Source organism: Monodelphis domestica, chromosome 1, assembly GCF_027887165.1.
Source record: "Monodelphis domestica isolate mMonDom1 chromosome 1, mMonDom1.pri, whole genome shotgun sequence".
In the NCBI taxonomy this organism is placed as follows: Eukaryota; Metazoa; Chordata; class Mammalia; order Didelphimorphia; family Didelphidae; genus Monodelphis; species Monodelphis domestica.
The window spans coordinates 216,061,724-216,084,026 of record NC_077227.1 but is presented as its reverse complement, the minus strand read 5'-3'; the positions used below and the strand labels follow the sequence as shown (position 1 = coordinate 216,084,026).

The 22,303-nt window shown below is 33.8% G+C and overlaps 1 protein-coding gene across 5 annotated transcripts in view; it reads right to left on the bottom strand.

Annotated features, from left to right (window-relative positions):
• Positions 1–22,303, bottom strand: part of PRKD1 (protein kinase D1) — a 415,044-nt gene that overhangs the window by 84,680 nt on the left and 308,061 nt on the right. For 4 of the 5 annotated variants that reach the window (XM_001364580.4, XM_056810441.1, XM_007472536.3 and 1 more), the window contains 2 exons: positions 20,024–20,184; positions 14,045–14,068 (listed from right to left, as the gene is read on the bottom strand). In XM_001364580.4, coding sequence (XP_001364617.1) covers positions 14,045–14,068; positions 20,024–20,184 — 185 coding nt within the window. The remainder of the gene's footprint in view (positions 1–14,044; positions 14,069–20,023; positions 20,185–22,303) is intronic. The other variant, XM_001364651.4, reaches the window with a different exon arrangement.

Sequence of the window (22,303 nt, the reverse complement as noted above, 5' to 3'; positions counted from 1 at the left end):
AGAAGAAGTAACTAATTAGGTACCTGACACAATCAAAGACATAAGACTCTGAGGAGATTTCTAAATAAATCAATTTCAGTGGATATAAAAGAGATTTTCCTAATCTTATTTTCCTTGGAAGAATTGCCCTAAATTGGAGGTCTGCTAATCAGTCAAAGAATGAAGATCTAATAAAACTGTAATGGGTGATCTAAACAGCCACTTGAATCTATTTGACTTTCCCCCAAAACACTCCCATCCTAACAGACAGGGGATTTTAAGTACAACATGCCAATTCTGAACTAGGCTGTTCTCAAAGAGAAAAACAGAAGGATGTTGACTGCTACACTGGGAGAGGGGGAAAAAAAAAAGAATCAGGCTCTTGATAAGCCCGGATATATTCTTCTTGCCAAAAAACCCATTGAAAATATTTTGAACCATTCACCTTGTTTTCTACAAGAAACCCCTGAGTAGATGGTTAGATTTCCGAGGGATGGGATCACACATGCCTTGAGCTGCTTCTGAATCTTTCACAAGCATCTTGTGGGTAATCAATAAATACTTATTTGGTCGGTTGACACCTCCTGATTCAGGTGCTGCCTTAGTACCATAGGATAGTATGATTGATATTATTTGAGAGTGGTAAAACTGATTCAACCCAAAACTTCAACGTTTTAATTTTTTGTGGGGATTGATTTTTTCCTTGTCACAATTCATAGTTACAAATTATATGAATTTTTAAGGTGAGGTGAAATTATCTGTTCTTTAAGTAAGATTAGTCCTGAAAAAGTACAAATTTGATTCAGTCTAACCATAAATTGACAATGAGTGAGGCAGCAAGGAACAATAAGAATACCAGGCTTATAGTAAAGGGATCTATGAATCAAAGCCTCCCTAAGGCATGTGTGATTTTGGCCAAGTAATTGGGCCACAGCTTTCCTAGCTGCAAATTTAGCAGGCTAGACTAAATGGGTTTGGGAGTCCCTTGCAGTCAATACATTCATAGATATATGTGTTATATATAATCTTATATTATGTTATATTAATTATATCATATTGAATGTTCTTATGATCATTTGAGACTCACAACTTCCTCATCTTATAAAATGAGAGGATTAGACTAAACTTCTAAAATCTGTTTCAACTCTAAATCTATGATCCTATAAAGATAAAGAGTATTAGTTACTAGTAAAAATATTGGTGTAAGACAACTCTCAAATATTCCAAATGGATTTGCCTTAATATACTCTTAAATCTGTTTTCTTGTTTTCTTCTTGTTTTTTGTTTCAGTCACGTTTGTCTGTTCATGGCCTCATTTGGGATTTTCTTAGTAAAGATATTAGAGTAGTTTTCTATTTCCTTCCATAGCTCATTTGACAGATGAAGAAACTGAAGCAAACAGGGTTAAATGACTTGCCCAGGGTCACATTGCTAAGAAAAAAAGGTCTGAGGTTAGACTTTAATTCAGGAAGATGAGTCTGGACTTCAGACTTGGCAGGCATCATCCTATCCACTGCCCCATGTAGCTGACTAAAAGAATAATCTAGCCCTGGTTGTCCTTACATGGAAATGATTATCTCACTCACATACAAATGCTAACAAATGTAGCTTTGGATGCTTAGTCTATGAGCCTATTTGGTGAATTGAAATAAAACAATAATCTCCATTCAACAGTGCTTATATAAACAGATAAACCTCTCAGATGAAGTCAGAGATTTTTCAAGTATTCCATCTTCCATTGACAGTAGAAATGTCTGGAGACCCTTAATGAAAGCAAGATCCTATAGAAACATCCTTGTCTCCACACCCTATAAATTCTGCACAAGATTGGAGGCTTATCAGAGTTGTAGTTATTCTTTGCTACTAGGCTGATTTCTCATTTCGGTACTCCTTGAACCACCTGCCAAGACTGCCAAATAAATGAGTTGTGACTCCTCAGTTGGACACCCTAAATATGTAACATAAATAAAAGCTAATCAACACCTTTTCATATGAGTGAGAAAGGGATAGGAAAAGAGGTATATACTCCCTGCTCCACAGTGATGTATGCTGTAGCTTACAGGGGAGAGACCATTTCTTAATGTTTGTAACAATTATTGAAAGCTTTCAGCATGATAGTGTATATGTAGCAAACATACATACACACATATATATGTGTGTGTATATATATATATATATATATATATATATGGGTAAATATATATATATATAGTCCATTACAAAAATATAGAATGATTCAGATTCTCTGAGTGCAGAGGCATTACTGGATACCAATATATTCACTCTTTTGATGCAAATAAGAAATAGTCTTTAGTATTTCAGTAAGAACCTAGAGGATGATAGAAAGCATTACATTCCCTAGAATATTTGCAGATCCCAGGAATCCCTATTCCCATCAAAGTGGCCATTTCTGATGTCTGTGCTGCCATAGCTGCTCCTTACATTCTTCAATTTTGTTGTTCTTCAATGCATTTTGCATGGATAGACACAGACTTAATGAAATGCCCCAATGTTAGCCTATGGCTACATGTTGAATAATAAAAAGGAGACATTTAAAATTTAATTAGAAAGGAAATACTCCTGAAAAGAAGCTTTGTAATTGGTTATTACCTGGATCATTTTGAGGAATGACTAGAAAAGCATTATTTAAAACAAAGACAACAATTCTTACTTTCCACCTTAGAATCAAGACTAAAGTATTGGTTCCAAGGCAGAACAGTAGTAAGGTCTAGGGAATTCAGATTAAGTAACTTGTCCAGGGCAATACAGTTAGTAAATTTCACATAATTGCCCCCCAAAGCACTATTTTTTAAAAGGAAATTTTTCATTATAAAAACAAAACCTATGGAGTTTGGTTCCCAAATATGCCACTTTTGAGAGGCTTTAGCATATTTAAAAGCCAAACTAATTACTCCTAATAAGGAACTTTCTGTATTATTAACCTATATGCTTTTGACTTTAGTTACTGAATCCTTGAAATAATGAAAGGAGTAGAAACTTGATTTTTATGCAAATACAACCATGAAAAATAATAAAGACATGAGGAATATTTCCTTTTCCCATAAACAGACAAACCAAATTTAGAAATACTAGAAGATACTGATATATTAAAAGGATGTTGTTCAGCTATGTTCCAGAGAAAATTCACCATTTCTAATACATCAACCATCATTGAGGTTAACTGGAGATGGACAATTTCTTTGTTACACATCAACAACAATCTAAATGATGAGGAAAGAGTAGATTTGATAAGAGAGGTGATCATCAGCAACTTAGAGGGTTTTCTAGTAGGGGACTCAGTGAGAGTGAGATGCACTCCATCCATAAGGATGAGCACTTGGCTATAAAGTAGGCTAACTCTGATATAAGCTGTCTATAGAAGACCTGTAACCAGGACAAAAAATGGAAGATATGAGCAACTTCAATAGCTTCCTTAGAGAATATAGACTTCCTGATTCTTCAAGAGGACAGGAAAAACATCAATAACATCTTAGACATGACTATTCACTTTAATTGGTACCCACAGGTCTATTTATCTAATAATCAGAATACTGCCTCTGTAGCCACGGTGTTACAGTATGTCTGTGTTAATAGCATCCCTAACATTCATTCTGGGCAATGAGTGGTATAGTAGAGAGAATGTTGGGTCTAGACTCAGAAAACCTGAGTTCAAATATGACCTTAGATACTTATTACCTATGTGACCCTGGTTAAATCACTTAGCCATGTTTGCTTCAGTTTCCTCGTCTGTAAAATGAAATAGAAAAAGAAATGGCATTCTAGTATCTTTGCCAAGAAAACCCCAAATGTGGTCACAAAAAGAGAAGACTGAAATGCCTGAAAAAACGATAAGCATTCAGTTACATTTACTTTTATTTTGAGAGAAAATTGCTCAAGGAACCAACAGAGAGTTAATTCCATTCCATTTATAAGTACATGCAGAACATTTAAACACAACATACTAAATATGATTGGTATACTGAGTCTAAGCAGAAATTTCAGTGTAGTCAGCATGTAAGTTTATTAATATAGTGCATGCTAATAGTTCCACCAAAGAATGGTAACACAGGCTTTATCTTACATGCTTCACTATCAGCATAATGTCCAAGTGCTTACTACTGTCTAATATTGCCACAAGCAGTATTTAATCAAGGAACACAAAGCTCTTTACACTAAAAATCAACTTCTAATTCTAGTTCTGAGAGGATTCTTGCTTTTCCTACAAAAGCCAGGATTCTTAAAAGAGTCTGCTTCCTAAATGAAAGTAGGGATGAGATTGTTAGATTGTTTTTATTCAAGAAAGATGTGCTGATTTCCCCCCCTCCTTTAGGTTCTTTTCTGTAGTGATGAAATATTTTGCTGTTGTCATATATTTCTTTTCATGAATGACTAGTTGTGCAGTGATCAGATGAAATTTTAGTTTTGAGCTAACTCTAGAAGCTCCCAGTCTTCTGCCTAAGAGAAACCAGAACAAATCAAACAGGTGATTCAAAATAGAATTTCAGAATTTGACAAAGGTCTGAAAAGGGTCCTCAAAAAGTCACATTAAAATTAGGCATTACTGTGTTATATGTGTGAAAATTTAAAAAGTCAATAGTGAAAAAGGTTGTGGTTATATTATATTTTTATCTAATTTCTTAGTATTATTTTGGTGCATGATTTTTATTATAACACTTCAAAGAAAAATTTTGTTCATATAGTTTAAGAAAAATTTTATTAATTTGCATATTTACTCCTCTGAAACAGACTGATGAAATCTTTGTGAATTGACTGAGGGCTTTCAAGAATTCCCATGGTTGAAAAGTACCCTGGCCAATTTCTAAAAAGTAATTTCTTTTTCAATGAACAAGAATCTATTTTCTCTATTTCCCACTACACCTGCCTAAGCCAATAAAAAAAAAACAAAAAAAAACAACAACTTTAAAACAAGTAGGCATAGTAGTCAAGCAAAGCAAATTCCCTCACTGGACATTTCCAGAACAATAAATATATCATTCTGTACTCTGACATCCATCATCTTTCTGACAGGAGGATTTACTAAATGTAAATAGTATTTTGGAAATGCCATACTTTTTTTTTTTAATCAATGGTTCTCTGGAATCATGGTTGGTCATTGTACTGATCATAGTTCTTAAATTCTTTGAGATTATTCATCTTTACAATGTTGCTGTTAGCATTTAGTTGTTCTCTTGGATCTGCTCTTGTCATTTTGCATCAGTTTATATGTCTTTTCAAGTTTTTCTGAAATCATCCTTTTCATTATTTCTTTGTTGTTGAGTCGTTTCAGTCAGTTCTATGTGAGTTTTCTTGGCAAGCTATTGGAGTAGTTTGCCATTTACTTCCCAGCTCATTTTACAGATGAGAAAACTGAGGCAGACAGGGTTTAGTGATATGCACAGAGTGACATGTAGTTAACTGTCTGGAGAATTTGAACTCATGTGTTCCTGACTCCAGGTCAGGCACTTTATCCACTGTGTCACCTAGATGCCCTTCATTTCTTATAACACAAAATATAGTATTTCATTAAATTCATATACTAAACTTTGTTCAATTCTTCCTTAATGGATGAACATTCTCTTACTTTTCAGTTATTTGTCAAGAAAAAAAGACCTGTTACAATTATTTTTTACACATATGGGTTCTTTTCTTCTTTCATTGAGCTCTCTGGCATATATGGTAGGTCCAACTTGGGCTCTCTGAATTTAGTTAGGCTGGTATTGCAATAGAAAAAAAAAACACTGGACTGGCCATTTGTGAAAACTTTAGAGTAGGATAGTTTTTATTATTAAGATTTTTGTCATGAGGCACTTGATGGGTCACTAAACCTGGAATCGGCAATATTTGGGTTAAATGCTACTTCAGATATTTACTTAGTAGGGGGCATGACCCCAAGTGACCCAATGAATTATCCCTGTGCTTCAGGTCCTTCATCTATAAAATGAGAGTGCTGAACCTTTAGGATAAGATTTCTTCTACTAAATCTAGGATCATATGGATTAATAATTTACTAGAGATATTCCACAAAATATTAAATAAAACCAGTTATGAACTCAATAATGAGATACCAACTGATGAAGTAATATCCTCCTTACTATTATGATTCTGAACAGATTTTTTCTTTCCCTGTCAAGTAGGCGAATGTCCACTGCAACGTACCATCACACAGGCAAGTTAGAGGCTCCATACCTTATTATTATTTTTTAGTTTTCAAAATTGTAAATACTACAACCATCAATACAAACAACAAATTTGGATTGGTCTAAACCCATGATTTCATTGCTACAAATTTCACTCTGATAAATAATAGAAAAAAGGTGATATTTTAAAATCTATACACCAGGAACTTGAGAAGGTATAATCATATACAGTTATCTGAGGCTCAGAAAAGTTGTGAATTATCAGTGGTCAGAGTTTGAAAGTAATAGCAGTGAAATTTGAACCCATGTCTTCCTGATACAGTAGACTGTCCTTTAAGAGACCCCATTTCTACATAAATCCATAAATTCCAACACCAATTTAAATCAGAGGTGTCAAACATGAACCAACTGGTTGTATGTGGTTCACAGAACTCTTGACTGTAAATAAAATGTAATTGAAAACAAATACAAATACAATAGTAGCTATATAATGTTAATTTGTGGTTTTCTAAATCAATGTGTAGCACACAGGACTCTGTTTCAATCTGATTTTGATACCACTGTTCCAAGACTATCACATATATATTTATATATATATGAAAGAAAAAAACAAACCCACTTTCAAATACCTGTCAAAGCATATGTTTAAATGGGGGAAAATATTACTGAATGGAGCTGAATCACCAGCCTTCTTGGAACTCTAAATTACAAGTGAAACAATTTAGACCTCTCCTTTTAGATTCACTTTCACTACACTGGAAAATATCTTGGAAAATATTAATTGGGCATGACAATGTCATGTTTTCACTTGATGATCAAAAAATTTTTATTTGTTCATAGTTTAAGGGGAATGTGTATGTGGCAAGGGAACAAAGACTATGCTGGAGATTAGAAAGCAATGTTAGGGTAATAAGCATATCCAGCTTCAGACAATTAGTGCAGCCCAATTACAGTTTCATTTGTCTTTGGAAGTTTTTGTTAAATTAAAACAGTAATCAAGTGAGTCATTTCTTGGTAGATTTTCTAGGAAAACATGCAGCCAAGCTTAGATTTCTTTTTAGTACAACGCTTGTCTTAATTAAATATGACTCACTAAAAAAATAAGGAAAATAATAGCAGTTTGCAGCATTTTATTATTTATAAAACACATCTTCCCACAACAGGGAGTTGAACTAAATATTATCTGCAGTTTATAAAATTCATGCTATTTAAAATTAAGAACATAAAAAGAAAACTTCAAAGCAGTAAGCTCTAAAGTGATTAGACACATGGAGCTCTGCTGGTGTGAACATTTCCTTTTTCTAGTAAATTTCTGGAGGCTGTCAGGATGTTGAGAATAGCCAAAAAGAAAGGACAAGTATCATTAAAGTCTACAAATGATTAATAGTTAGGACTAGCATGACTTTCTGTATAACCAATTAGCCTCAGAGGACAAATATTGAAAGTCTTACTAAATAATACCAGGAAAAATCCTCTATTTCTCATTTTATAATAATTAAATTCCATAAAGCATTTTCTTAACATACTTGGTATATACTATATGCTTACCCTGATTAAGTGACTTCCTCCCTATATTATATACAGGTATAAATGACTATTGAATTCAGCATGCTATCCCATTTAGTAATAGGAAAAAATGGTAAAATGATAGCAATTGTAGGCCCAATCTTTAATTTTGAGAATGGTCTAAAGAGAGAATGCCTCTCTTTAAGGAAAGGGATAATATTTAGGGGCTCAGAACTATGAATAACTTTTTAGGAACTTAACTGTGGAGAATTGTTTACTTTAATACATTTTTTAAAATAAAACCTTCCCTTCCCTTCCCAGCTGTGTGACCCTGGGCAAGTCACTTGACCCCCATTGCCTAGCCCTTACCACTCTTCTGCCTTGGAGTCAATCAAGATGGAAGGTAAGGGTTTAAAAAAAAATAAAAAAAAATAAAACCTTACCTTCCATGTTGGAGTCAATACTGTGTATTGGCTCCAAGGCAGAAGAGTGGTAAGGGCTAGGCAATGGGGGTCAAGTGACTTGCCCAGGGTCACACAGCTGGGAAGTGGCTGAGGCCAGATTTAAACCTAGGACCTCCTGTCTCTAGGGCTGGCTCTCAATCCACTGAGATACCCAGCTGTCCCCCTTTAATACATTTTTGAGGTATCCTTGATGTAGTGGCTAGAGAGATTAGGAAGAAATGAGAAGAATTAGAGAGACCTGAATTCAATTCCTGCTTCAGTGATTTCTATAAGAATTATCTGTTTCTTTCTATAAAAGTTAATTAAATTAACATAAAATATTCAATACTTGGTTTAAAATATTGCATATTCAAAGGCTAGCTCATATATTTGAGCACCATGAAATTTAGTTTTCAGGAATACATTATGTTTTTGAGGCCTTTTTAATTGGAGCAGGAAACCTCCAATGAGAGAATCCTTCTTCCAATGCAGACCAGCTATTGTCCTTCAACACATTTCCTTAAAGAGTAACCTGAGAAACTCAGAAATTAAGTGATAAGTCAAGCTCCACAAAGGTGCTCCCTGGATACACAGTGGGTACTTAATAAATGCTTATTCTTTTTTTCTGCCCGTACCCCTCCTAACAACCATGAGTTTCACAGTAAACTATTTTAGAAGTAGTGTTTGGTATTCAGCAAGAATTTTATATTGGATCTATAATATCTTTCTGTTGGGTTTTCATTTGGGATAATTATGTCCATAGAAAATGCATATGCATAGTAACTAAATATAGAATCAGCATAAAGGATTTTATAAAGAAAAAAATCATCGTAGAGGTTAAATTCAGGAATGTATTCAGTGACTTACTTAGTAATGAAATGATAAGTAAATCTCCACAACAACCGTGATATAATAGCAACAACAAAAATAATAGCTAACATTTATAAAGCCCTTTAAGATTTGCAAAGCAATTTACAAATAACTAATTTGATCCTCACGATAACCCTGAGAGATAGGGGGTATTATTACCCCCAGTTTACATTTAAGGAAACTGTGGTAGAGTGTGCTTAATTGATCTGTCAATGATCACATAGCAATAAGTATCTGATACCTGATTTGAACTCAAGTCTTCCTGACATCCAGGTCCAGTTTTCTAACCACTTTGCCATCTAACTGCCACAATTAGAACTCATATTTATATGGCGCTTTTAGGTTTGGAAAGCATCTCACCTATTATCATAATATACAATTAATACATATTATCAAGAATTGAAATACATCCTGACTGACCATTGGAAAATACCTCCCTATTCTGCCACATAGAATTTTTAAAGAAGTTAACAGAACATACAGATACTCATTGAAAGCCACAGCCTTAAGCAAAAATGATCAGGAGATAATTTGATATCTAGAAAACATTCCACCCATGGTGGAAACTGAGGAGACACCGATGAAATGTGTTCCCATTATCTTTTCCTTCATGGAAAGCAATTAGCATGAGCCTCCATAAACATATGTCAAAAAATGCCACTGATAATGATGTTCTGATTCTGACCATTTATCTCTAACTAGTTAAGATCAGGTATGAAATTTCATGAAATTTCAGTGTTCCAAGTGGAAGGGAAATTTAAGTGGCCCGTTCCCTCAGGGAATTCTCCCTCTTAAATATCGTGAGATCCATTTTTTTTCCCTAATCTTATATTTGAATTCATAGGATCCTAGATTTGGAGACAGAAGGGACTTTAGAGGTGAATGCCAATCCCCTCATTTTACAAATGAAGAAAGATTTAATAATTTGCCCAGGGCCACCCACACACACATATGAAGGAGATTCAAACCCAGCCCAATTTTCTATTCCCTGTACCATGCTTAGTTTGTGTGCCTCCTTTGAAATCCTCTCATTTGGTACTAGCCCAAAGAAGTGTTTTCTCTGTTTTCCGAGAATGTTGGTATGAAGAAAACTAAGAGTCAGTGAACTTGTATTTGATATACAAGTCTGCTCTTATTAACTGTCCAGAATAGAGTGAATCACTTCCACAATTTGGTTCTTGGATTTTTTCAAATGTAAAATAAGGAGATTGAACCAAAACCTCTCTAAAGTTCTTTTCAGCCCTAAACCTATGATCCAGTGAAAGTAGGAACCTTTGGGGTTTCTTGCCAGTGCATGTGTACAGATTGATGTGAGAGGCCACTGGGAACTGGCTTCAATTGGTGATTATTATGGGGAGGTAGAGACTAGTATCAGTCAAGGTAGCCTCTGTCTTGTCCAAATCATGGCTCTGCTTGGGAATCTCCCAACCACACTCTCACATACTGGCATAAATTGAATACTCTCACTTAGGAAAAAGAATGCTATCAATATGGGAGCAGAAATGCAGAAGAAAAATATATGATTTTTCACTTGTTTATATAGATAGATATATGATCTTTGGTTTAAAAGATTACTCTATTGTTAAAAAAGAATAATATGGAAATTGGTGGAACTACTTGTCAGGTCCAGGAGGTAGAAAAAATGAATCATGTAACGAAGGAAAATGTTTGAAAATAAAAATTTTTGAAATGTAATACCCTCACCTACAAAAATGATTATTCCTCACTTCAAGTAAATTAGTATTTTGAGTTTTCCATCTACATGATTCATTTGAGCTATTGCTACTATTTTTTTCTATCCAATCTCTAATTACAATGAAATTTATAAATTTAGGAGGGGACTATCCAAAAGTGGGGACCTATGGCATGTCTACTCCATTCCATAGGTCTATGAATCAAGCAACTTGTGTCTAACAAACATCTCTAAATTGGACTTTAGGAAACTTGTAATTTAGTTTCTTTGGAGAGAGTGGTATTCCATGATGTTTGGGTTATCACATCACTAGAACATATTAACCCTAAAAGCATAGAGTTTGCATCAGGGAGCAGTTTAGGGTCTCTGAAAGAACTGTCCTAACTTCCCAAATATAGTTCAAACACTGCTCTTTTCTTCTCTTTCAGTTCTGGACCATCATCATCATATCATAGATTACATCTGGAAGGGACTTTAGAAGACCTTTGAGTCTTTTTTTTCAGTGGAGACAGTTGAGGAAGTTGAGCCACACAGAAGTCAATGGCTTTCCCAGAACACCAGACCTAGTAAGTGCATCCCACAGGATTGGAATTCAGAGGTCAAACTGTTTTACTATTATACTGCACTGTCTCTTGTTGTTTTGAAAGATAAGATTTTAATACCTTCATCAGTTAAATATTTCAACACATTTTTTTAACTTAGAAAAAGTAAATGGCATTTATTTGGTTATTAACAGTTTTTTGAAGGAGAAAACCTCTAGTATATGGATTACTTTATAGATATGGAATTTCATACTAGAGAAATTAGAAGCTGAGTTATTACTACTGACATGAACATTTCCATTTTTTTAGACCTCAAAAGTCACAAATATCCAATTCTTACATGAGATTTAGAGAAGAGCATGATTGGGTTATGTTTTTAATTAGCTTTATTGTGTGAGATACTTTAACAACTGTATCTTAGAATAGACAGTAATAATAGTATTTGGAGATTGTATTATCATAAGGAAAAATAATACTATGTCAAACCTCATATGACCAGAGATAATAAATGTAAGAAAACAACTACTTTGGCCGTTTCAATTTACCACAAAGAAGGGCATTGTGTTCATCATTGTCTTTTAGCATGCTATCTAAATTTCTTTTAAAGCATTCCAAGCTCTTAGAAGTTTAAGTTATGTAAAGAAAAAAGGCCAAATACCATTTTATTTAATTAAAAGCTTCAGAAAGGAAATCTCTCGTGTGTCTGTTTTGGATAATTTCCAAACCTGATTTCCTCTCTGATTGAGATCTTGATATTTCTGCCTAAAGTGAATCTTTCTTTCTTTTATTCTCCCTTCTCTGTTACTCTTTTCTTTCTCTCTTTCTTTCTCCTCTTTCCTTCCTTTCTTTATCTCTTCCTCTCTCTCTCTCCCTCTTTCTTTTTCTTTCCTCATGTTCTCTTTTCTTTCTTGCTTCTTCCTTTCTTCTTTAGCTAACAAAACCAGAGTTGTGTTAAATCACAACTAAAATAACCACTTACTGTAAAACAAGAGAAATACAATTACAACAATATGCCCCATGTCCATGTTCTCTTCAGTACTTCACAACATCTCTAAATATATGTGCAGAAAGTATACCAATTTCCTTAAAATATCTATTAACTGTGGGCAGAATTTGATATACCTAATTCAATCATTTTAAATAAAGTTATTAATCTTTCTCAAACCTATAAAATGAAATTTTACAAATTTTTTAAAGTTCTGCAAGAAAATAAATCGATTCTCTCCCAAAGTTATGGAATGTTGTGAGGCCCAAATAAGATAATGGATACAAAGCACTTTGCAAACTTTAAAGCACTATATAAATGACAGGTATTATTTATTATTATTATTAGTCTTCAGACACTAGACCTCTAGTGTGTTGATGAGTTTATCTCCTCAGCCTTCTTTCTAATGCATTCCTATGGAGTTCAAGAAGTGTTTTCAGAGCAATTGGAGAGAATATTGGAAAATATTGAGCAAAGGGGAATGTTATATATTCACAATTTTATTTTTAGTCTCTATTATTATACTTTCTTAAGCAGAGACAATGAACAAAAAGGTAAATATGGGTAAAGTGATTTGCTCAGGGTCACACAGCTATGAATTGACTGAGGCTAAATTTGAATCCAAGTCCCTGGACTCTAGACCTGGTGATCTCTCTATTATTTTGCTTAGTTGCCCCCAACGATAGATTTTTGAAAGTAGGTCCAGCACACCCCTGCTTGGTTCTCATCAACTTTTCAATTATTTTATCTCCAGACCCCTTTATACACTCTGTTCTAGTCAAATTTCCTACCAGTTGTTCCTCATACATATATAATTTCTCTTTCCTATCTCCATGCCTTTGCATATGTTTCCCCATACCTGTGATGCACTGCCTACTTCACCTTTGCCTCTAAGAAAGACAAGCTTCCTTCAAAGTATAGTCCAGAGACTACTTCCTCCACCACCCCTGTCCAGATCACCCTTTTTGTTTAATTTCACTGACTATTGAAATTACTTTGTGCAACAGTGATAGGACAAAGTTGCTTCTGGGAAGTGAATGGCCCTTGCTTCTTTGAAGCAATGGGTCAAGCAATGGCACTGAAAGTTGCAGACTTGATGAGTACCCAAGGCTATGCTACCAAAGTCTGATGACCAGAATATTTCCAGATAGAGATGAGTACACCCACAGAGAAGCAAAGTGCCACTGAATCTATCCTTGCTTAGGACAAAGTAAATATCCCTTTGTTAATGTTCAGTAACTTGTGTCTCGTGTGTCAACATTGAATCTTTACTAAGAGAATGCTAGCATTGAAATCATGCCTCAGCAACTTCATATCTAGTCTATATTTTCTTATCTGTTTACATATCTTCTTTCTATTCCATCACTTAGTAAAATGTACATTTCTTGACTAATTATTTCAGTACCAGGCATTCGGGATGTGCCAAGTGCTAGGGATGCAAATACAAGGATGAAACAATCTTGACTTTGGAGGACTTTACAGTGTGATAGAGAAGACAATTTAAAAAGGTGAGTATTTAAAGAATACTTATAAAAGAGGATAAATACAAATCTATTCAAAGTAGTGAAATACAAAATTGAGGAAGGTTGGAGGATGAAGGTTGAGGAAAGATTCAAGTGCCAAGTATTCCTACTACAACACCATATATGTGACACACATATATGTATTATGTGTACATCAATGTATATATGCAAATACATGTGTGTTATACATATACATATGTGTGTATACCAGGGGTTCATGTTTATTTTTTAAATTGATAAGACCTGAAATGATCACTATTACTATGATAATACAGATTCAAAGACTTAAATAAACATTCAAGTTTTAGTTTGAAGAAGATATAGAAACATATTCTCCAAAAGGATTAGGGAAGAGTTAGTACATACCTCAAAACCTGGGCTGACAGGAGACTGAGACATAAAGTTGGGAAGAAGAAAGGCAGGGCAAAGGAGCATATTAAAAAAAAGAAAATGGAAAGAAAAGAAATGTTATTAGTGAAAAGAGGAAGATGCATATATTTAATCATTTCATACAAATATAAACAGAAATGTAATGACTTTAATATATTAAAACTACATTAAGACTTCAGAATCCTCTGCATATTGTCTTAAAAGTACTTTTCATATATTCTCTTATATGAATGTCACTCCCTTAATATTGATATTGCAACTATTTTCTCATTTTACAAATGAGGAAACTGAGGAAAAGAGAGGCTAAACGTTTTGCATATGGTCATTAAAACTACTAAGTAACATATATGGGATCTGAATATACATCTGTCCTAGACCAATACTCTACCTTATTTGATGAAAAAGTGAAATAATAATAAATGATTTTATCCTAATTTAGTTCTTTTTTGCAGAGATGGGAGGTTATGTATGCATATAGAATTCTGTACATAATGTCATTTAGTTTATATATTACTTCATTTTGATGAAATTTTTTGTCTTCTCTTTTTACTTCCTCTGTGTTGTAAGGGATGGCTCTCTGGCAAAGTGAAGAAGAGGGAAATGTAGGTAAAGGTAAAACAAAAAGTCATTAACGAAATCCATAAAATGAAAAAAAGCCTAAAAGGTTAGGCTTGTTTTGCTATAATTGATCCTTTTGTTAAGAAAATTAACAGAATGGTCATCAAAGCAACCTAGAAGTTCAGAGTTGTTGTTCATCTGCCAGCAGAGATGAACGAAGTGTCCAACTATATATGTTCCAGCCATGTTGTACCAGTCTGGACAGATGCTATCATGAAAAGGTTGTTTTCAAATTTCGTACAAATATTGCTATCATGAAATTAAATCAAATGAATGTCATTTCTAAGTGTCACATTTACAAATCTGACAAACTCCATAGTTTCAAAAGAGTTAAAAAGAGTAGCAAGAGAATGGTAGGTTCTTTACAAAGAAGGATCATAATTGAAATACATTATTAAAGTCAAGTGGTGTAATTATGCAGCAGATTTGATTGCTGTGAGTACATACGTATTTCATGTTTATATAGAACTTCACAGTTACAAAATCTTTACATGCATTATCTGACTTTATTTTAACAACAGATGGTTTTTGTTTTAAGTTAAGATTTCATCATGCTAGAGAGCTCCAAGAGAAAAACTTCTACGAAAACAGGTTGCTCTCTTCTCTGCAATTTGTTGAAGCAGAGTTGTCTTTTAGCACCAAGAAGCGAAATAATTTGTCAATCAGGCAATCAACAAACATTTATCAAGCAACTACTACATGACCCAGGCACTGTACTAAGCGCCAGAGTAAAAGAAAAGAGGAAAATTATATTCCCTGCCCTTGAGCAGCTCAAAATTTAATGAGAAAGATAATATACAAACAATAAACAAGATAAATAGAAAATTACTAACAAAGAGAAAATATTAGAATTAAGAGAGATTGGGAAAGACTTCTTTGAAGTTGGGATTTTAGCTGGGATTAAGATGGATGCCAGGGAAGCTAGAACATGGGGATGAGGAAGTAGAGTATTCTATATTCCATGCATGAGGTAGTTGAGAGTTTTAAGTATCTTTTGTCAGAATTAGACTGTTAGTTACTCTCTTGGGCAATAAGCACCTACTCTGTGCCAGGCACTGTACAACATGCTAGAGATACAAAAAAATATAAAATATAGTCCCTGTACTAAAGGAGCTCATGGTGTAATGAGAGGAGAAAATATATGTGTGTGTGTATGTGTGTATAACAACTATGTACCAACAGTGTGTGTGTGTGTGCGCGCGCATAATCTAAATTAGAGATAATAAACAGAGGAAAGGGACAGAGACAGTACTTAAACTCAAGTGTTTTGATTCAGAATTCAGTTCTTTCTCCACTATGCTATACCATCTAGCAAAAGAGATGTCATCATCTATTTGCAGATGAATAAAAAGGTTCAAGAGAGTTTAAGTTACTTGCCCAAGTTCACTTTTAATGATAAAGCATCCAAACTTATATCTCCTGACTCCCTCCTCACAAACCCACTTCAGTCAAGTGGATTTGATGAATGCAAGCTGAGAATATAATGCCACGGACTTAACTTAGTAACAAAAATTCATGTCTAGGATATTAAAAATAACTTTAAGTGACTCCCAGAAGAAAAATAATATGCTTTGGAAGCAACTGGGTAGCTCAGTGGATACAGAGCCATGTCTCATGACAGGAGGTCCTGGGTTCAAATATGGTCTCAAACACTTCCTAGCTATATGACCCTGGGGTCACTTAACCCCCAATGCCTAACTCTTACAGCTCTTCTGCTTTAAAATCAATATTGATTTTAAGGCAGAAGTTAAAGGTGGAAAAAAACCACAACAAAATCTGCTTTGTAATAGGGTGACCATAAGGGGAAGTGGATAGGCTCATCTGTTCTCTTGGGATAAACTATTCAGGAAATATCACATGTTGTCTCCCCTCCTCTCCAAAATATATACACAATACACAAATGCACAACCTGAGAGCTTTCTATTTCTCTTAATAAATGCCCAATTCTAGAACATTGAAACTACCACGTATGCTACCTGTTGCTTAGGAAAGGCTATTATTCTTTTTGTCCATGCATGCTTCTCTTTTTTTAGATATAATTGCACAGTCCAATTCCTTCCATTTCTCTAGAGGCTATCTCCTTTTATGGCTTCCTTTTTACTATTCTACACATATTTTTCTATGCCTGCTAATTTACATGTTTTCTCTCCTATTAGACTACATGTGCTTTGAGGGCAAGGAGTATTTTAATTTCTTTGTATTTCCAGAGGTGCCCAGTGCTTGGTAAGCTTTTTGTAAAAGCTTATGAATTGCCTTATTGTTTTCAAAGGAAATTTTTTCCTGAGGAAAATTACATAGAGAGAAGGAAGAAATGCAAGCAGGGGAAGAGCAAGAGATGGAAACTGAACATAAAATGATATATTTAGTCCTTTTCAGGAATAAAGTGTGTCCTTTGTTAAAGTAACTTGACTAAGGCTTATTATTAATATTTCAATAATGGTCTAAAATTCCCCTCACTACACACCTGAATTTGTCTCATCTTTCCAAAGAAGAGAGATAGCTCCAGCCCCTGGAAGTAGAAATTACCCCTTTCCCACTTCCTTCCAAACATAAAATGGGAAGGAGATTTGACTTGGTGCTCTGTGAAGGACTGTCATAGTTCCAACAGGGACAGGGTTATTGTCAAATGCCCCAGTGACAGTAAACACAAATGCCCATCATGTCCTAGAAAGACCATAGTCCCAAAAGGCAGAAAATGTAAGTTCTGCTTGGGGTGGTATGTTTTTTCATCTCAAAATAGTGTAGAGTTTCTGAGAATTAAGTACAGCATTTCAAAGGGAAGAGGAATTTGGGATTGTCATACTCACCTAAGCACCCTTACCATGAGGGACAAAAGTCTGTTTAATAAAGGAAAAGTCATTTGGGTGTCAATATTTAGTACCTTACACTAAAAATTATTTCAAAACATGCTACAAAGAAATTAGGTAGCTCGGTGCACAGAGAATCAGGCCACAAGTCAGGGAGACCTGGGTTCAAATCTGACCTCAGGCACTTCCTAGCTGTGTGACTCAGGGCAAGTCACTTAGTCCTAATTGCCTGTTATTACTCTTCTGCCTCAGAACATATACTTAATAGAAGATATCATGGCAGAATGTAACACTTGGTTTTTTTTACATTACAAAAATAAAATTGCAAGTCAATATAAAAGAGAACATGTTAGATAAATATTAGATGAATGTCAGACTGAGGAGTCAGGATGATTTGAGTTTGAATCTTCTCTTTTTTTAGGTATAATTGCACTGCCCAATCCCTTCCATTTCTCTAGACCCTGTCTCCTTTTATGGCTTCCTTTATACTATTCTACACATACCTGCTAGTTGTGTGACCTTGGGCAAGACATTTAATTTCTTTAAGCCTCAGTTTCTTCATGTGTAAAATAAGGATAACAGAACCTACCTTCCAAGGTTTTTGTGACAAATGATACAATGTATATAAAGTGCTTTGTAAACCTTAAAGCACTAGGCAAGGAACTGAAGACAATTTTTGGGAGTTCTTTGTTACTCTGAAGTAATGTTCTCCCAGAAGTATTATTTCATTGTACCATAGAGAGATACTAAATTTTATTTATGAACTTTGCAAATAGGTATGCTACATGATGAATGAAGATTATTAAAAGTACATATCATATTTATACAAATATTTTTGGGGATGGTAAATGAAAACAAGGACTTACCATTTGTTTATTATTTATATACTCCCTTAAGAGGATTTTATTACCTCAATTTGTATTTGATTGTCTTCCTGTTAATAGCAAGCCTCTTGGTGATGATAATTAGAAGTAATAGTAAATAATTGCCCAATTCTTGTGCTCCATGTCACTTGCAACAATGGCAAACTCAATGAGTGGAACATTTTAATTGTGAAGATGACAAAAATTATTTTCATATCTGTTATAACATTTTCTTCTGTACAAATTTAATTGACTTGGAGCATAGCAACTTTAATGAGACAATCACTAGTTTAAATCTGAAATTTTAAAGACTATTAAAATTTTAGTACAAATACTTATAAATGCTCCATTTATATTTTTAAAAATGAGAATAATATAAAACATTCACATATTGACAGATATTCCTAAACTACCACATTATATAGATTGTTTTGGCTTGGGTCTCATCAGTTAAGGAATGTGTACTATTTGATTTAGTTCAGTGTTTATTTGGACAACCTCATTTCTGTTGATGGAATGTAATTCTTCTCTAATTTGATGAGAACTTGAAAACATAACAAAGACCCTGTCTCACCCACAATCCCCTTCTCTGCCAAAAACATGAGAGAAAGTTTTTGAATAACTTCAGAAAAGTATTTATTTACCATAATATTCTGCATTTGGCATACATGTTGTTTGAAAAAGTAATATGTGGCTTTCTTGTAATTAAGACTGAGTGAAGTAATAACTAAATATCTTTAAAACAATAAAGCTATTCTTAGTGTGCTTAATTCCAATGTTATACTTACTCTCTTCTTTTTTCTTCTTAACAATCTTGTCAGTGATTAAAGTCTGGAACTCTAGTCTTTTATTGTAGAAATGAGACAACTATACTAAAAAATCAAGCCCAAGACTCACCAATCACTATTAAAACTCAACTTTTAATTATCTATATCTTCATCTTTTTTTTTTCTATTTTGGAAGAAGATCTTCTATTGGAAGATCTCCAAATTGAGGACATGATTCACTGAGGAAGGCTTGGGAAAATAAATTTTGAGATTCTGGTAAAGAAAAAGGATGGAGTCTCCCTTATATATATATATATATATATATATATATATATATATATATATATATATATATATATATATATATATATATTTATGTTGACTGTCCAAAAGATTAAATAGATGCTGTTTGTATTGCCTTTCTTTTTCACATTCAAAATTCCAGTGTAGAGTCATGCTTGTAAGTCATGCAAGCAATAAGCTGCATTAGGGTTGATGCATGCAATAAGGAACAGACTCTCCCCACCCTCACCCCCACCCCAACCCCCCATGACCAGTAAAATCTCAAGCTATTCAGGACTGGTAGATGCTAAGAAGTCAGGAATAAGACTAGTGAGCTAAGGGAAATCTCATCTTCCTTACTTTCCTTTAACGCACAAGCCTGAGTCTGGGGGGGGGTAGAAGAAGAATGAAGTCTTTCTCCCATGATTAAGGTTAAGAGGTAAAATGAGACCTAAAAATGGGAAATATTTTCTAAATTGTCCCTCGATCTAGATGAAAAATCATGAAAAAAACCCATATCCTCAAAGATTTTGACAAATTTTATCCAACTTATTGTATAATTGTTTATTTTAAGCCTTCCTAATCACTTAAATATAAAAATGAAATAGAAACACATACCAAAAGAGCCTCATCTTGGGTGCTAGATGAGAGTTCCGTAGATGTTGTCCGGACAGTAGTCACCCCTGTTAAAGAAACATTGGATAGCCGCCTTCTCCTCACACCACTGCAGTTATTAGGGATTTTAAATGCACATCTCTTGTGGTAGTTCAGGCCACATCCTGGAAAAAGAATAACACATCATATTTAAGGTTATGTAATACCATATACACTAGACATAAGAGATAAATTGATTTCAAATGCAATTTCTTGAATTTTCCTTAGAGTACATTCTGCAATATAAATCTTATTTTGAATTTTGACACTTTGATGTGTTTTGTTTTCATAGTACAAATATTTACAGATGATTCCGATTCCATATCTTATAACAAATAAGGTAAAGAAGCAATACAGTAACTTCAGCGGAAAGTACGTGAATCAAGAACATCTGGGTGGCTCAGTGGATTGACAGTCAAGCCTGGAGACAGAGGTCTTAGGTTTAAATCTAACCCAAATACTTCCTAGATATGTAACAGACACTCTTCTGCATTGAAACCAATACACAGTATTGATTCTAAGAAAAAAAAGGTAAGGCTTATTGAATTGCTTTTTTTGAAGGGGCATGCATTATTTTAAATCTGTAATTGCCCCACAGCATCTCTGTATTTAAAAAAAATAGAAATAAACTTTATCTTCTTCAAACTCCCCATGGAACAAAAATAGAGAAACAAGTTTCCTAAAAGAAGTCTCTCTCTCTCTCTCTCTCTCTCTCTCTCTCTCTCTCTCTCTCTCTCTCTCTCTCTCTCTCTCTCTCTCTCTCTCTCTTTTTCTGTGGGTATGTATATGTGTGTGCATGTGTGTTGAGAGAGACAGTACATAGTACTCATGAAGGAATTTATTTTGCTTGAATTTCACTCTCTCTCTCTCTCTCTCTCTCTCTCTCTCTCTCTCTCTCTCTCTCTCTCTCTCTCTCTCTCTCCCTCCCTCCTTTCAGTACACACACACACACACACATATAAATGATATGTATTATGCATAGATATTATTCAGTACTCAAATTCTGACACATTATTTTAATGGACTTTTAGCATTCTGATTTTGCTTCCTACAAAAGTAGGTATGTGGCTAGAACTGAAGAACAAGAGTAAAAGATGGTGTTAAGATTCAGGAACTACCATTTCAACTATTCATGGTCCTACATGAAGAACTCAACCCCTCCTTCTGCTTGAAGAGCTATCTAGAATAAGGCTAGATTATGGAAAATTCTTCCCTTAGAATTTTATAATTAGAGAATTACTTGGAATGTAAGTAATACTTGGAGTTTGGCCATAATGAATATATCTCAAAATATTAACATACAAAATTAATAAACTATACTTGAACTTGGGTCAACCATCTATTTTTTGCCAGGATGTTTTCACACTATATATAAAGTAAATACAAAGCATCTAAGGTCAGGAAAAGTTAAGCTTATTTCCTTATAAATTTCTTGGAATCTAAGTTTAGATGGCTTCACTAACAAGTGGTATCTGAATATAGATGCTAGTCTTCATATGTTAAGCAATTAAATTCATTTTTATCTCTATGTCATTTATTTACTAATATATTTCTTTAATTTGGAAATTTGTGAGGGTTTTCTTTCTCAAAGAAGGAAGAAAAGCACTATTTAAGCAAATTTTCAGTTTCTCACTAATATGGAACCGAAATGTTAAAAACTTAATTTGAAAATTGGGACTGATATTAATTCAGTAGAGACTAAATGAAAAATCCAAACAAGAAAAATAAAAGCTGAACAAAGAAAGATGCAATATATAAAGAACTTCTTTGACATGGTGAGGAAGAATTTCTGCATGGGAATCATAACAATTTTTTTAAACCCTTTAAGGAATAAAAGATTTTTATATCCTGAAGGACCAATCCATTACTCCACATATCTAAGATGGTGAAATTTTCACTTGAAAAAGAAATAAAGGAATAAGCTTCTTTTATTGCATAAAATTGATTCATATTACAAAGTTATTAGGTAAAGGGAATATTCAGAAAGTTCACCCTTCAAATAAAATATTCTATTCAGAACAATGAACTGAGAAAAAACAAATAATGAACCATTGGTAAGAAAGAACTATTGTATAATTATTTTTCCCTCTATAATTGTAGAGCTGAGGTAGAATTCTGTTAAAATAATTCTTGTGGAAAACTATTAATATCTTAAAAGTATAGAGAAATTTATTGACATGATTATAATTTTCTACATCTTTAATCTATTAAAATACATGTTCTTTTGATGTAATAATTTATTTT